This window comes from Dermatophagoides pteronyssinus, unplaced genomic scaffold (assembly GCF_027571235.1).
Source record: "Dermatophagoides pteronyssinus isolate colony J.1.1.1.1 unplaced genomic scaffold, Derpt_VIB-CSIC_2022.12 sq0003, whole genome shotgun sequence".
Lineage (NCBI taxonomy): Eukaryota > Metazoa > Arthropoda > Arachnida > Sarcoptiformes > Pyroglyphidae > Dermatophagoides > Dermatophagoides pteronyssinus.
Genome location: NW_027461527.1, coordinates 3,377,392 through 3,394,095, shown reverse-complemented (window position 1 = coordinate 3,394,095; position 16,704 = coordinate 3,377,392). Strand labels below are relative to the sequence as shown.

At 28.2% G+C, this 16,704-nt stretch overlaps 8 protein-coding genes across 9 annotated transcripts; 2 read left to right on the top strand and 6 right to left on the bottom strand.

The window, feature by feature from the left end:
- Positions 1-50: 50 nt before the first annotated feature.
- Positions 51-1,609, bottom strand: Parp16 (Poly(ADP-ribose) polymerase 16). Its single transcript, XM_075825274.1, has 5 exons — positions 1,319-1,609; positions 1,106-1,264; positions 670-1,043; positions 472-600; positions 51-383 (listed from the first exon to the last, which is right to left on the bottom strand). The coding sequence occupies exons 1-5, from the start codon at positions 1,607-1,609 to the stop codon at positions 275-277; spliced, it is 1,062 nt and encodes a 353-aa protein (XP_075681389.1). The 3' UTR covers positions 51-274.
- Positions 1,610-1,745: 136 nt separating this feature from the next.
- Positions 1,746-3,114, top strand: LOC113799707 (uncharacterized). Its single transcript, XM_027350395.2, has one exon. The coding sequence runs from the start codon at positions 2,037-2,039 to the stop codon at positions 3,042-3,044; it is 1,008 nt and encodes a 335-aa protein (XP_027206196.1). The 5' UTR covers positions 1,746-2,036; the 3' UTR covers positions 3,045-3,114.
- Positions 3,101-5,211, bottom strand: LOC113799702 (uncharacterized). 2 transcript variants are annotated; one of them, XM_027350390.2, is made up of 5 exons: positions 4,675-5,211; positions 3,856-4,523; positions 3,727-3,788; positions 3,515-3,665; positions 3,101-3,450 (listed from the first exon to the last, which is right to left on the bottom strand). In XM_027350390.2, exons 1-5 carry the CDS (start codon positions 5,080-5,082, stop codon positions 3,258-3,260), a joined length of 1,482 nt encoding a protein of 493 aa, XP_027206191.2. In that variant the 5' UTR covers positions 5,083-5,211; the 3' UTR covers positions 3,101-3,257. The 2 variants fall into 2 exon arrangements, with proteins under 2 accessions (XP_027206191.2, XP_027206192.2); XM_027350391.2 differs by having other exon boundaries at positions 4,699-5,211.
- On the bottom strand, positions 5,096-5,954 carry LOC113799703 (BLOC-1-related complex subunit 5-like). The gene has a single exon (XM_027350392.2). The coding sequence runs from the start codon at positions 5,795-5,797 to the stop codon at positions 5,096-5,098; it is 702 nt and encodes a 233-aa protein (XP_027206193.1). The 5' UTR covers positions 5,798-5,954.
- Positions 5,955-6,164: 210 nt separating this feature from the next.
- Positions 6,165-8,251, bottom strand: LOC113799715 (uncharacterized). Its single transcript, XM_075825271.1, is given in 3 exon segments — positions 6,165-7,085; positions 7,087-7,432; positions 7,504-8,251. Coding segments are annotated over 3 exon segments (1,359 nt in total). The 5' UTR covers positions 7,656-8,251; the 3' UTR covers positions 6,165-6,224.
- Positions 8,252-8,941: 690 nt separating this feature from the next.
- LOC113799749 (protein Wnt-4-like) lies at positions 8,942-11,710 on the bottom strand. The gene is made up of 5 exons (XM_075825270.1): positions 11,295-11,710; positions 10,615-10,874; positions 10,258-10,526; positions 9,847-10,118; positions 8,942-9,776 (listed from the first exon to the last, which is right to left on the bottom strand). Exons 1-5 carry the CDS (start codon positions 11,708-11,710, stop codon positions 9,575-9,577), a joined length of 1,419 nt encoding a protein of 472 aa, XP_075681385.1. The 3' UTR covers positions 8,942-9,574.
- Positions 11,711-13,416: 1,706 nt separating this feature from the next.
- Positions 13,417-14,328, top strand: ND-ASHI (NADH:ubiquinone oxidoreductase subunit ASHI). Its single transcript, XM_027350387.2, has 4 exons — positions 13,417-13,628; positions 13,690-13,910; positions 13,974-14,041; positions 14,117-14,328. Exons 1-4 carry the CDS (start codon positions 13,535-13,537, stop codon positions 14,271-14,273), a joined length of 540 nt encoding a protein of 179 aa, XP_027206188.1. The 5' UTR covers positions 13,417-13,534; the 3' UTR covers positions 14,274-14,328.
- Positions 14,316-16,579, bottom strand: LOC113799699 (senecionine N-oxygenase-like). Its single transcript, XM_027350385.2, has 5 exons — positions 16,194-16,579; positions 15,872-16,118; positions 15,671-15,806; positions 14,981-15,607; positions 14,316-14,912 (listed from the first exon to the last, which is right to left on the bottom strand). Exons 1-5 carry the CDS (start codon positions 16,225-16,227, stop codon positions 14,442-14,444), a joined length of 1,515 nt encoding a protein of 504 aa, XP_027206186.2. The 5' UTR covers positions 16,228-16,579; the 3' UTR covers positions 14,316-14,441.
- Positions 16,580-16,704: the final 125 nt, after the last annotated feature.

The following is a 16,704-nucleotide window of genomic DNA, read 5'->3' as shown; positions in this document are numbered from 1 at the left end:
CATTATGCTAACTTGAGTTTTATATTTCGAAAAAAATTTTTGTTGATCCATTTCGAAAAATTTTTCAAGTAAAATTTTTATATTTCACAAATTTATTATTGTCAGGAAATTGTCTGAAATGACATTCAATATAAATATAAATCACAGGTAATAAAAAAAAAGAATAAAATTGTTGTTTTGAAAATTCAATAAAGATGGGGAAGGGAAAAAAAATAAATCATTCAAATAAAATCTTTTTTTTTTGACACTTTTATGTATGCAGGAACATTGATGATCAAGAATCTGGAGATTTAGTGATAAAAAATCCAATAAAAGCAAACAAAAACATTATCAATAAAAAAGCTACATTAGATTTGGTTGATGTTTCGATCGATTCCGGATTTCTGTGTTTAGATTGAAGGAAAAATGAGAAATTTATTAGGAAATTAATGATTGTTTTTTTTTAATCAATTTTCAAAAAAACAGATTTACCCAAATGGTATGGATGAAACATTTAAATGATGAAGATTATTGATCGATGAATCGGATGAATATAATAATAGATAGGCAACACGAATTAATTCATCATTGGTAACAACATAGTAAGTATCTTTTTTCTTTGTAAAACAAACCAAAAAATTAAATATTACCTTTTTTTTTGATTTAAATCAATAAAATTAGGTCTTACTTTTTGCCTCAATATCTGGATGATCAACAATTTCACACATAGCAACACAGCTAAGTTTTTTACCCAAACGTGATCCTTTAAAATTATTCAATCCAAATGGACTGAATAGAATGGCTACTTCAAGTTTTGAACTGAAATAAGTTCCAATACCCAACATATTACGTTTATTTAGGCTATAAATTAAACCATTGTGAAGAATTGAATGAAAATTTTCCATTGGTGAACCATGAAATGCATAAAATGATCCATATTGTGCGGCTAAATCATTAAATTTACGACTACGATAACGATCATCGGGATATGTTACAGCAAACAAATGATTTGGTCGTAATCGATTTCGTTGTTCTTCAAGATTATCTCCAAGAATATCACGTGCCTATTGTAATAAAAACAAATTAAAAAATTGAAAATGTAAATCCAAATCAACAAATCAAAAACCTTTTGATCAATTTCTTCAATTTTAACATGTTTTAAATCGAATGATCCTTGCGATAGAATCCAATGAATCAATTGAACTGTATGACGATTATGACATTGATGATCTGAAAGTGATATTACACGATTTATTGGACCAGATATTGTTTCAAAAACTTTTATCTATTCAAATCAAAATTAATTGTAATTGTAACAAATTCATTCAATTTCACTTACCAATTGATGACGACGAATTTCTTGATGATCATGATCATAATAATCATCGGGATATGGTTTCAGTACTGTTGTTGTTTTTAAACTATACAATGCTGATGCAAACAATGTTAAACGTAAATCATATGATCTATATTTTTTTGGCCATTCATTTGGCAAAAATTGTTCGACAAAAAATTTCTTTAAATTTTCAAATTTTTTCTTCTCTCGATCAGATTGTTGATCAGTTTGATTATCATCATCATCATCATCATCATTTTCATCATTCCATTTCAGATGATTGTCATTGAACATTATTGAATATTAATCAAGAATCAAATGTCAAAGAAAAACAAACAAAAAATTCTACTCATCATTTCAAAAGCATCAAATTACAAACAAACAAACAAACATCGGTACAAATTAATCAATTCATTTGATTAATTTTAGAAGAAGAAGAAAAAAAACATTCTTTATGAATGTTTATTCATGTTTGTTTCGAATCATAAAAGTCGCCATCTGATGATGAATGAGTGAGCTAATACTGAAAACATTGATCGACATTCATATATCATTTTCAATGATTAATATTTCTATTCACACAAACTTACACGTGTTACTTGAAACTCCATAACGATTATATATAAATAAGCTTTTATCTTGCCGAAGACGAAGAAGAAGAAGAAAAAAAATTGATTATTTGATATCATTCAATTATCAAATCAAATATTATCAATCGGTCATGTATGCTTTAAAGCCCGTTTATAATTCAATAAGTCCATTCGATTCGAATGTTTTACAAACATCAATGTATCCAATGAAACCATATTATTCGGATATAATGAATAACTTTGCCAATGATCAACAACAATCATCATCATCATTGATGGAGATTATTGATCATTCATCAACCGAACGGTTATCGATACCAAACAATTTAGATTTGGAAAAAGATCCTGATGCATGTATGGCATTGGAAGATTTACTTTCACGACAAATGTTATTATTATGTCGAATAAATGATCTGGAACGAGAATTGATCGATGTGAATGATATTCAAATGAAACAGGAAAAATTTGAATCAAAATTTATTAAAAAATTTACCGAAAATTTTGAAGATATTGTCATTCATTTTGATTTGGATCATCCACCAACAACACTGTTTAAAGTATTGAATTTTTTAATTAAAGATTCACCCGAATTATTTCTAATCAATTATCATGTTCATTCATCATTACTTGATGATTCAATGATCAAACAATTTCATATGAAACAACAAAATTTTGATGCTAAGCTTAAACAAATCAATTTTCATTTCAACACTGTTCAAGATTATAGTGAACGTATGAATCGTAAGATTATCATAACATTTATAGCAAAAAAATTATCCACCCCACAACAACCTGATGATAATCAAATGATAGCTATATTTAAATCTAATCAACCTATCATTAAAGGTGAATTAAATATTCTACATCATTTATATTCGTTGATTTCGGCTAACAATTCTTCTGATGAACAATTATGGAAACTTTTATTATCATCCGATGCTAATTTACAATCCGATCAATTTTGTATTGAAAAATTGGGTCGATTTTTTGTCAATCTTGGTCAACGACAATTTCTTTTCGAACAAAAACAACCACAATTAATCGATATTATTATATGGAGTTTAGCCGATCAATCTCGTGCATTGCATTCATTAATGGATGCTAAATGGTATAAAATTATTGAATCAATTTTAAAATGATTATGGTTGATATTTTGATTTTAAATTTTCGAAAAAAAAATCAATCAATAAAAAAATATTTAATAATCAATTTTATTCTTTTGTTGAATGAAAAAAAAACATTTGAAACATTTTGTGAAAAAAAAGAATGAATTTTTTGCTTAATTATCATCATTATACATTATATATCAGACAGATTTTTTTTCTTATAGCCAAAATTATTTAACAACAAAATCATTGATGTGAAGGACCATCAAGACGATCATATTCAATTAACATTTCTTTTTGATTTTTGGACCATGTATTTGTATCGAAATAGATATATGAACCACGTTCATAATTTGAACTTTGTTCTAATGGTGGATTACCTTGTTTTCTGGTTATCCAAATTCCTTCATCTTTATGAAACCTCCATTCACGTGAATATCTTTCAATTTTGAAGACAAAAAAAAAATTTCAAATTTAAATATTTTTTTCCAATTTCAACTTACAATTCGGCACCAACTTCTGCCTGCATATTTTCACCAGCCAAACAATAGAATAGAAAAAATAATAAATCTTCACAATAACTGGTTAATTTTATCTGAGCTAATTTATCACGTATCGAATTGAATATAAGATATTCCGGTGGTACAGGATAATCTATCGATATAAATTATTATTCATTAATATAAGCAACATTTATTTAATGATAATAATTTACCAATTTCATGTGGTTTCAATGGTTTTTCATTCCAAGGACCAGAAAATGTATGATATATTCGTCTAATATTGTTGAAAATAGATGAAAAATTAAAAAAAAATTGAAAGAAATTAATCGTTATTTACTTACTCTTTATTTTCGAGATTCATATTAAGAGAATTAATATCATAACCGATTGTCAATGCAAATAGATTTGGATTCGATTTTGTTTGATGTAACATTGCCATTAGGCCTGCAATACCATATTGATCGGTTAACATTCCGGGCGATATATTTGTAACCATTCCATCTTTGGAAACATTTATTGCCGGTATTTGATTGTTTGATGATGATGATGTTTTGGCTCCATTATTATTTGCAGAATTCGTTGATTGATGTTGAGATGTTAATGATGAAAATAATGATGATGCTGACATTGAAGCTATATTGGCTGATGATTGTTGTGTTTGACCAATACCTACTCCCATCGATGGTGGTGTTGTCATCGAACGATTATTTTCTTGATGATGATGATGATGCAAAAGTTGATGATCTTGTTGTTGTTGTTGTTGACCACCAGAATTACTACCATCTAAATTCTGTTGCTGTTGTTGTTGTTGTTGTTGCTGAAATTGGCTAAATGCAGCTGCAACAGCTGCTGATGTTGCAGCTGATGTTCCACCAGGTGAAGCACCAGGTAATGCTGGAAAATCTTCACTTTGAATATTAAATTCATTCGATCCGGATTGATTTGTAACATTATCTTTCATTATTCCAACATAAGCAGGACGACCAATCGTTGATGTTTGTTGAGAAAACTGACAAGAAAATTTAAAAAAACAAAAACAAAATCAGATTAAAATTTTTGAGTGATATGCATAAAATAATAAAATAATCATTGTCATCATCATTGTGACAATATGATTAATGTTCAAGTTATTTAAAAAGAAAAATGAAAAAAACATTTACATTTGAATTTGTTTGTCGACTTACCGTATTGATCGATACAGTCTGACCGGTCAATGATGGAAATTCATTTAAATCAAGTGTTGGTGGTGGTGGTCCACCAATTGAACCACCAATACCACCACCAATATGACCACTTCCAATATTTCCAAAAGCATTATGCATCAATAAATTTGTTGCTGTGGATGATGATGATATCGATCCGGATGAAATTAATGATGATTGTCCTCCTGTTAATGTTGTTGATGATTGACGAAATATTGACGATGCTGCTGTTGTTGAAGATGATGATGATGATTGAGAATTAGTGGCTAATGATGATGATGATGATAATGATGAATTTATAGCCGACATTGATGTGGCTGATGATGGTGATGTAGAAGCTGTTACTGTTGATGAATAATCAATCATTTTTGTTTTTTGTTTAATTAGGTGATTGAAAATTTTCCAAACACAATGATTCTGGTAATGCTGAATTTAATTTAGCAAATGTTGTCAATAAATTTTCAATATCGTTTTCACAACGATCAATTAATGATCGTATTTCATCAAATTTTCCAAAATTTTCAACAGTTTTATTTAAACGTCTTTGTTTATCTTGAGAATAATTTTGTGACAATTTTATTGATTGTTGTTCAAATAAACGTATACGTTCGATAATTTTTTGTTGCTCATTAGCAACCGTTTCAGCTGCTTGTTTTAGATTTTGATCAAATAATCTACCAATTTCAACAAATGGTAATACTGATAAACGTGGTTGATTACCAACAGCAGTAACAATAAAATTTGTTGATAATTGTCCAATTGGTATCAATGGTTTTAATAATGGTTCGGATGGTAATTTTGTAAAAATATCTTTACTATTATTTGGATCTTTATTTGGTCCACGATTAACAATAACAATATTCTTTGGAATTGATCGTTGTTGTTCGATTTGAGTTTTAGATGATTGTTGTTGTTGTTGTTGTTGGGCAGTATGAATTGGACTTGAACGTAATGATTGATAATTTGATAACGATTGTTGTTGTTGTTGTTGCGGTTGTCGATGATGAAATTGTTGTTGATGATGATGTGATGTTGATGTTGATGACGACGATCCACTAGTTTTGGTCAGTTGACTTCCCATTAAAGAAATCCAGAATATCAAATTATAATGGCAGGTAATTGACAGATTAATTGTCGTTATTTATTTATTTTTCTGTTTTCGTTTTTTTTTGCGAGTAACAAAAATCAACAAAAGACATTTGAGTAAATATGTGATACGGAGAGAGAGAGAGTAATGAATGAGAGAAATGGGTATTTTCTGTGAAAGAAAAAGAGAGCGAGAAATTTTCCCGGATATACACATGCGAGATAGAAAGAGATTGAGCGAGAGGGTCAAGCACATGCAACAAAAGAATGTTCTCGGAAACTTTTTTCTCATTTAAATTCATTCCTGACCGATGGATGGCGCTTAAATGCGCATTAGAGTTTTTGGATTTTGGATTTCCTATTTTTTTTTGTTTGGATTTTTGAAAATTTCATTTTATTTCATTAAATTAAAAAGAAAAAATTTACACACAATTTAATTGATAAACTTCCCAAATGAATTCGATTAGTTCGAAAAATTTACAAATTAACCACCAAATGGCTAAATGAAATGCTAATAGGCCACCAATATAACCAATATATTGAACCGATGAAATCGATGGTATTTGAATCAATAATTTATCTGGCCGTATAGAACGTCGAATCGTAATCATTGTTTCACCTTGATCTTCATTTTCGATTTCTTTTACTTCCAATTCAACATCCGTTTTTTGACAATCTTTTGGACATTGATGATTACAATCGATGGCTATTTTTTCAATCATTTCATTTTCATTATCATGGCATTTATTATGATTTTGTTCATATTCTTCATTTAATGTATTCGAACAGAATTTATCTTTTATGTGAATTAAATCACGACGTAATGAAACAGATGTTGGAAAACAATGACCACATAAACGACGCCATTTATTCATACAACAACGATTATAACATTCTTGACGTGAAATCATTTGTCGAATATTTAATGATGATGATTTAGATGATCTAGATGATGACCATCGATTTAATAAAATGTTTGATGGTTGATATTGACCACTATAATTATGACAATCAAAAAATTCTTTATCTATTGTTTTACGAAGATTAAAATTTATATTATAAATACGACCCATAGATATTGTTAAAAATTCTTTCAATGAATCTATAGGTATTTCATCTATTTGATGTAGATATAACATTATGGAAGGATTTTCATTATTTTGTGATTGAAAATGATGATGATAATGACCAAATTGATTTGATTGAATTAATATCTGTACATAGAAATCATTATGTTCCAAAATTGGTATCATTAATTGATCATTATTTGAACGAAATAATGTGAATTTCACTTAGATATGTATAACAACGATAATTTTGATAATAATTTTCAATTATTGGTGAAATATTGGCACAATATATCATTGATGGTGATGAACGATTTGTTTTTATTTTACATTGATGACCAAATGTTGACATTGATTGATTGAATAACATTGTTAATGGTGTTTGTAAACATTCTATACGATTTTGTTTATCATCATTGGTACCATTATTACCACTGATAATTGAATTCGTATCATCAAAACATCTACTATTAAATGGTATTATAATCGGTATACAAATGGTCAATGCAGGAAATTCAATTTGTTCAGGTAGTTCATACGAAATTGATGTTTGTTTATATTCTCTGTTTATAATAGTGGGGGTGAGAAATTGACATTTTTAGAAAAATTCATTTCAAACATTTTTAAACATTACTTTTTATAAATTTTATACAAACGAAAACATTGCCAAAAACATTGTATCATTAACAATATGAATGTTATAAATTGTAACCATTGTTTAATGGTTATCTGTTGTATTAAAAACCAACGTATCATATCGATACGATTACGTGGATACATTTTCATTTTCGATTCTTTTTTTGTTTGTTTGGAATTTTTTTCCAAATCATCACCCGGATGTTTTGAATATTTAACCTGATAGGCAATCGTTGCCGAATCAAATTGTACTTTACGATTAATTATTATTATTATTATTGTTTATATGATTATTATGATTATCATTTACAGTCAATGATGATGCTGTTGATGATAATGTTGTTGTTGATAATAATGTTGATGAATTTTTTTTCTGAATAAAATTATTAAATTTTGGTTGAATTCGAGGCATTATTTATCTATTATCATAACATTGCGAATGATGAATTTCTATTTCGAATCAAAATTCATTCGTTCGATCGAATGCTCACTGCTATATCCACATTACTATGGATTCGAATGTGGACAACAGAAACAGAATCCGGTAACTAAAAATATCAACAAACAAGCAAACAACAACAACAACAAACGAAATTTTGGTTTGTTCCAAGGCTGAAAAATTATTCCATTTTTGGTTCAGGTAATATATATGGTCATTACATTGTTAATTACTGACGTAATTTTAATTAATTTCTATATTCTTCTTCCTATATTGATATTGTCATTGATACTGAACAGAAAATTCTTATCGTCCTCTTCTTTTTTTCATGTAACTTTAATCTATCATTTCATCATTTACAACTATAGATAATCCGTTGATAAATCGTTCAAGAGGTAGATGTATTGTATATTCAAAGAAGAGAAAGAATTGAAGAAAAAAAATGATTTGTATTCATAAAACGTTGTCTATATATACATGTGATGATGGTCATGTTATGTTGGATACAAGTTTATCCATTCTGTAACTACATATATTCTGTAATCATCATCATCATTACTCAAAACAACAATAATCCCCCCAACAGAAAAAAAAATAGAAATATGATCAGATATAAAAATGAAAATTATGGTTATCATCATTAATTAACTCCTCCTATTTTCATTAAAAAAAAATTTTTTGGTTTTAACAATGGAACTACTAATCATCAAATTCGACTCAACCGACAATCAGATATGACCAATCAAACATGACATTATTAATGACCAATGACCTTATTTTTTATGATTCTATTTTGTTTTGTTTTTTTGGGTAACAACAACAAAACAATCTTTTATCAACAAAAAAAAGAAACATTGAGATAATACTTGTATGTCAATCATGCTCAAAAACATGGAAATGCTTTTCACAGATAATCAACAATAACAAAACAAAACAAAAAATTCTTTGATGACAACCATATATAAAAGGTAATCATTTTGATTGAATTTGATGGATATGAAAGCAAAAAAGAAAAAAATTTTTATTCAGATAAACATATCAAAGATAAAATGTTTATGTGGTGACTATTTACACACAAATGTAATGAATTTTGAAATTTTTTTTGGTTGAAATTGAAAAATCAATTTTATCAACAAAAAAAAAAAAATGTTTTTCAAAATCAAAAAAGCAGATGATTAATTTGATGATCATTGTGAGGGTTATCGTTGCGTGTATACATTTTTATTTTTATGGAAATCATTGATAAAAAAATGTGCGTGTTATTAATCCATCAATCAAAGAAGAAAAATGTGGAAGAATTCAAAATTCTAATAACTTTAAGCTAATCATAAATAATCGATATTGAATGTTGAATATTTACAACGAATCAATCGAATTGATTCTATATGTTTTTTTTTGGTTTTTGGTTTTTTGGCTGGCAATCGAATCATCACCAAAAATAGATTAATAGAGAACCACACCTTGGAATAATGTTGGGTTGGTTTTGTCCGATTGTTGATCGAAATAAAACTTTTTCGGTTTTTTTTCTCTTCTGTAAATCGACCACCGCCCGTATGGTGAAATAAAAAATATTCGTGATGAGTGTGGGTAGGTTAAAATTGAAAAAAATTCACGAAAAAAAAAACAATACTCAATTACAACGATGTTCAATAATACGTTGACGACATAGATCGCATTTAACCTGACAACACCAAACAAATTTACAATTACATTTTAAATCAACATCATTTTCGATAGTACGATAACCACGACCACAACAAAGATAACGACAACCATCTAAACCAAGACTGGTTGCATTACAAATACGATCAGTTGTTCCAAATGATCCATGTCTATTTTGATGAAATTTTTTTTTAATTTAAAATTTAATAAAATCAGAACAAAAAAAAAGTGGATACATACGATGATCCATTATGGAAACAAAAATCAGGTGAATCTTCCAAATAGACTAGATCACGTTTTGAAGGTCTTCGAACATTTTTTTGTGCCGGTTTCAAACGGCTACGTTTTTTTCTACTTTGAACAATTTTAACATGTGTAGCACCATCAAATTTTTGTGCCAATTCTTCACCAACTTCACGAAATGGTTTTAAACGACGCCAACATACTTTAACCGTACATGAACCTGAAATACCATGACATTTGCATACTAATTCCATTTTGGATTTGATAACCTTTGTTTTTTTTATATATGTTTGAATACAGAAAAAGAAATAAAATTTATGTTCATTCATGATTTATGACATAAAAAAAGGAAATAAAAATAAATTCAAGGCCAATGAATGAATAGATAAGATATAAAAAACAACATACCCGTCGTCCAACTTCATTATTATGTAAATTCATAACACCTTCAGATTGATTTGGATCTTCAATTGAATCAATAAAACGACGACTAAATTCTGCACCATAATAGATATCATCCGAACAACCACCCCAATCCCATTTGCCTTGTACATCTTGACTTTTAACTTTATCATCACATCCACATTGGCTTAATTCACCTTTTGTACAGGCACGTGTTACACTATAAACAACGCCAGCCGTTGATATTGCATGGATGAATGCTTTTTCTCGGCTATCTAAACAATCGAACAGCCAAAACAAACAGGGCAAAACAAAATTTCAAATAAAATTCAAATGATAATAATACCCAAGAGAGAAACTTACTGATATCAATAATCGGACCAAATACTGAATCGGCCGAATCCATTGCCGAACAATTCCAACGATTCATTTTAAATTGAAATTGACATTCTTCAATACCGAAACGTGCACCACGACTAATCGTATGTAATACATTTGGATGTAATGAACATAATTCCTGTTGTAATGGTGATAAAAAATCTAATTGTGGACATCGTTGTTTAAATGTTGTTGCATTTATTTGTAGATAATGTTTGGCATAATTTTTTCTTGTTCCTAAACGCCTATAAATATAAAGAGAGAGAAAGAAATAAAAATGAAATTTTCCAAAAAAATTTTTAAAAACAAAATTGCAAAATAAAAATTCCGGATGATCATAACACACACGTTCGCACACACGTCAATAATAACAGTAATGGATCCATTTGGATCCAAATGGTCGATGATGATTATCATTATTACTGTCAATGTTATAAATGGTTCGATATTTTTTTTTGATTGTTATTGTTGTCGTGAGTAAAAAATTATGGTTATAATAATAATAAAAAATTATCATTTCTAATAAAAAATTCTATCTGAGTTTTTTTAAATGGTGGCCTACGATAATCTTGGATATTATTTTCAAATCAAATAAAAAAAAATTGAAAATTCAAACAGAAAAAAAATCGAACGATTCGAATCATTCGAATCGAACGTTTGCTTACCACCAATTATATTTTGGTCTTTTTATTGATTCATGATGATTTGGATTTGAATCTTCTTCATTTTGTTGATGATGATGATGATGATTATGATTATGATTATTGTTGTTGGCGTTTAAATCAGAAATCTGATTATTTAATGAATTTTCCAATGTTGATCCAGTTGGAAATATTGATCCATATGATAATGATGATGATGATAATGATTGTTGTGTGGTTGATGATGATATTAATGATGATAATGATGGTGATGTTGTAATCGGTATGTATGATGATGATTTACTCAAACATAAAACTAATGAATAATTATTAATCGATAACAGAATTAATAATGATTTTATGATCATCATTATTATCAAATTCAATGATAATGTTACATTTTTTTGATAAAAATTATTCAATCGATATGATTTCAACATTTTCTGATCAAGAAAAAAACATCATCCGATCTGATCGGTGTTCAAATCTCAAATGACGTTCTCGCGTACGTATGGTGCGAAAAAAAATCAAATCAAATAATGGTCGGTTGGTTGGTCGTGATTGGTTCCTATCATGATGATTCTGGTGTAACTGGCTGGCTGGCTGGCTGGTTGGGGGATTTCGTCTCGTTTCGGGTGTGTTTATAGCGAGTGTAGGGTATTGAAGAAAGAAAAATTCTTAAGAAAAAAAATGAGAATCACATGAGTTTTATATACATCGATGTTATCGTTTTTCGTTTTAACACGTCTAGAATGAATGAATTACCCTTAAAAAAAATGGGAAAGGCAAAAAAAAAGTTTTCCATATAAAAATTTAGTAGGTGAATGAATGGCCATAATAATAATAATAATCAAAGAAAACGTAAAAGAAACAATGATGACGATAAACTGGGAAAAAAAACTTTGAACATTTTTGTTGTTGTTGTTTCCTCATAATAATAATAATAAAATTTTTATCGCCATCCACGATACGATACGATACGATACGATACGACGAGATTCTGGATCATCCAATAAACAATAATAATAATAATAAGAATAATTTGGTCATTTAAACATCATGGTTGAATTGTTTATTGTTATACAAAACAACAACAACAAAATGGCTGTTGGAACATTCAAAGTGAAACATTTATTGTTGTTTATAAATAAATATAAATATCAATTTATCTTGTTACACACACATATAACAAATGTCTATAATTTTATTTTTATTTTTATTTTATTTTATTTTTTTGTTTCGTTTTATGATGTTCATTACATTTTTGGTAAAGAAACCTAAAATTGTACGATTGGGAAATCACATTTATTTTGATTTGATTCACGGAATTGTTTTTCTTGATTTTGTTTTTGTTTTCGTTTTAAATTCTTCTTGTTGTTGTTTCGAATGTATTTCCTGTCTACTTTCTATTCGAATGGTCGAAATAGACAAAAAAACTATTTCGACCAAAATATGAACACTTTGGTGTACACTTTTAATTTCGTTTGATGATTTATAAATCAGAAAAATAAAATTTTCCATAAAATAAAATTAAATGTAGAGGAAAAAACAAAAAGACTAACTTAAGGAAACAATTTATGACCATCATCATTATTATTATTATTATTATGATAATGTAATAAACATTAAAACAGATGTTGTTGTAACAGTCAAAAAAAATTTATGACCCAAAGAAATCTAATTTGTAACTTATCGTTTGGTCATTCATTCAATGAATTCCATTTTTTTTGTTCCATTGAATTCATTAATATATAGAGAGAAGTCATTTGTTTTTTTCTGCTTCATTCATTCTCTCAATGGTCATTTCGGTTGTCTTATTATAAATGATGATGATGGTAACAATCAATTTTTTTTGTTGTTTTGTTTCGTTCTGGGCTACATATGGACATTCAATTAGAACAAATTGATTTAACAAATGTCTAATCATTCGTATCGAAACAATTGAACAAAACAGCCAAAGCAGCAGCAGCTGAACAATTTTCTTTCATTTGATAATGAGTCACATGTGTGTGCTAGAACCAGAATTTTACCAGAACCAAATTGACCATTTTTTTCAAAAATATTTCCATTTTAAATATTTTCGACAAAAGATGGCATTAGTAATCAGCGATTATCGTGTTAATGAATGGTCCAATGTTATTGAGATTGAAAAAATCAATGTCAGATGTTTGTTTTGTTGTTGGAAAAAGCCTAAACACTTTTTTTTCATCATCATTTGGATCAAGAAAACTTGAAATTCTTTGAATTTTTGTTTGACGATAATCATGACCGGATCAAATCTGATTCGTTATGGTTTTAATGCAGCAAAATTGTTTCGTTTAACACAACAACAATCACAATTTATTGCTGTTCGATCATGTAAGCTTTTTTTTGTTTGGATTTGATTTTCTTCGAAAAAGATAATTAAATTGATTTGCAGGTGGTTGGGTACGTGATTTTAAACCGGGTCCATATCCACGAACACCTGAAGAACGTGAAGCAGCTGCACGTAAATATAATCTTATACCTGAAGATTATGATTGTTATGAAGAAGGATCAGGTTTTGGTGATTATCCAAAATTACCGGCCGTTTCACATGAAGTAATGGATCCATATGAAAATTATGATTATTATTATCGTCGAAGAAATTTTGGTGAAACGGTTTGTTAAATAATGATTGATCTACTAATATTCAGAAGTAATTATTCTTTTATCTACACACAGTTACATCGTGATTATGATATTCTAATGTCGGAACGAACAAATCCAAATGTTGTTCATCGTTATCCACCGTAAGTTTTTTGTTTATTACTTTCAACTTACTAAAGATTCTCTATATCTAATATTCATTCTTTTTTTTTGTTTAGTCGAACTATGTTTGCTATTTTTCTATCACCATTCATTATAATTGCTATCATTCAATGGATTGATTATTATTTTGATCTACATACGGCTAATCCAATGAAACCGAAACAATTGCCTGGTGATGGTCGTGTACATTATACATTTGAACCACTTGATTGATTGATTGATTTAGGATTAAATAATAATAATTGATTAAAATCATTTCGTAGATTCATTTTTGTTTATTTTTTAAAAATGTAAATGTGAAAAAAATGAATGAAAATTTTGAAAAGAATTGTAATAAAACAAAACAAAAACGAATTTGAGTTTTCAAAAATAAAAAAGAAATCAAGGATGTCCATTACTTTCAACCAAACCAGTTGAATGATTAGCATTTGTTGTTTTTTCTGTTTCAATTTCATTCATTTGTAAACCGATTGGATGATTTTTATAATACCAATCAAGAAATCCTTGCCTGCCAGTATATGCTAACATATCAGTATGTTTATCAATTGCAACATATTCATCATCCGAAATTAAACGATAATCAAAACGTTTATAATTTGATATATCCATTTTACGAACTGAATAAAGATCACGATGTAATTTTATAATAACTTTACGTAATGGTTTTGTTTTCGATTCTTCAGCCAATTTATCCAAATATTTTTCCATCATTTCCACTTCTAATGTATGACGATCTTTTGGTCGTAAACCACGTGCTAAACGTTGACGATAATCTTCTTCACTATCAAGTATCATTGCTTTTTTCGATGGCAATTTGTATTCACCCAACAATATTTTCATTAAATATAATAGCTATATTTATGATAATATTCAAAAAGAAAATGAGTCATTTTTTCTCCTGAATTACAAAATTACATTACCTGTTGATGATATAATGGTAATGGTAAAACACGATTACTAACAGCAAATAAAGCCATGGATGGATTTTCAATATTAATCAGATGACGATATAAACCATCAATAGTTCCATCGGGATTCATTTTGATTCCAACATTTGGATCAACAAATTTTAGATTATAAACATAACCAGTTGCCATTATAATTGTATCCACAGGATATTCAATAAGATTTCCATCTTTATCACGAGCTAACATAGAATTTTCAGTAAATTCTTCAACTTTAACATCAACTTGTTGAACATTTGGATACATATTTTGAAATCTCATCTGTCCATTGTTAACAAATATAACTTCTTTACATTTTCGTGAACATTCCTGTGAAATATCAACACCGGAAAGACCACCACCAATAACAGCAATACGTTCACCAATATAATCTTCTGGTTGACGATAATCATGACTGTGTAACATTTTTCCTTTAAAATTTTTAATCGTATCATATTTTGGCCATTGTGGTACCGAATAACGACCAGTACAAATTAATATGATATCAAAAATTTGTTGAAATTCTTGTCGTTTTCGAACATCTTTTACCGTTACTAACCATTCATTATTTTCACGACAAATATACATTATACGATGATTAAACTGATCAAAATTAAAATCAAATTTAATTTTTTTTATCCAACAGGAAAAAACAAAATGACTTACATGTATAAAACGATAAAGATCAAATGTTTTAGCATATTGAACAAGATAATTCATAACAACACTATGATGAACATATGAATGATTTGTTTTGGCGGGAAAATCTGGATATCCCATAATTTCCATTGGAAGATTAGTACTAAAAGGAGTTAATGAATGATTTTTTTGTTTGTTTCTCATTAGGATTAAAAAACTAAAACTTACTGAAGATTTTTATACATTGAACTATGAACCGGTAGACCATCCGGTGTCATACCAACATGTTCAGTAAATTTCCATGTACCACCAATATTATCATCTTGTTCGAATGCAGTCAATTCAAAACAATCTGGTCGCATATTCAAATGTCGTAAAGCACAAAGACCAGCAGCACCAGCACCGATAATGCAAACACGTTGTCGTTGTTGTTGTTGAACATTACCATTGCCATTGATCATTGAATCTCCATTACCTAACCAAAACACAAAAAAAATCGATAATCATATCAAATCAAATCAAATTCAACAACAAAACAAAAACATCATACCAATATGATTATTATTAATTTCATCGGAAACCATGATTCAATATTTATTCAATAAGTTTTTTTTTCTGATCTTTTAGTTAGTGATGGATTTGTTAATGAAAATGAAATGATTTTCTTCAAACAAAAAACTATCTGATTTTTATAACGAAATTCGTCATAAATAAATTTTTTCAAATGTAATAATAATTGTAATAGCTAGTAGTAATGTGAACAAAAATCAATTTTAAAAAAAAAGTTTCCATTTAATAAAATGTTTATGTTGAAATTCAATGATTATCAATCATCATCATCATCTTGGTGGCCGGGCTAATTTTTTAACAAACATCAACATCAACAACAACAATAACAGAAAAATACATAAGATTATTCAATATGACTGGCAAAATCCATCAAGTTTCGTTTAGAAGAAAAGAAGAAGAAAAAAGAAGAAATTTCAAATATCGACTGATCATGATGATGATATTCTCTCTGTCTCTCTCTGTCTCTCTCTCTCTATAAATCCAAATATGAA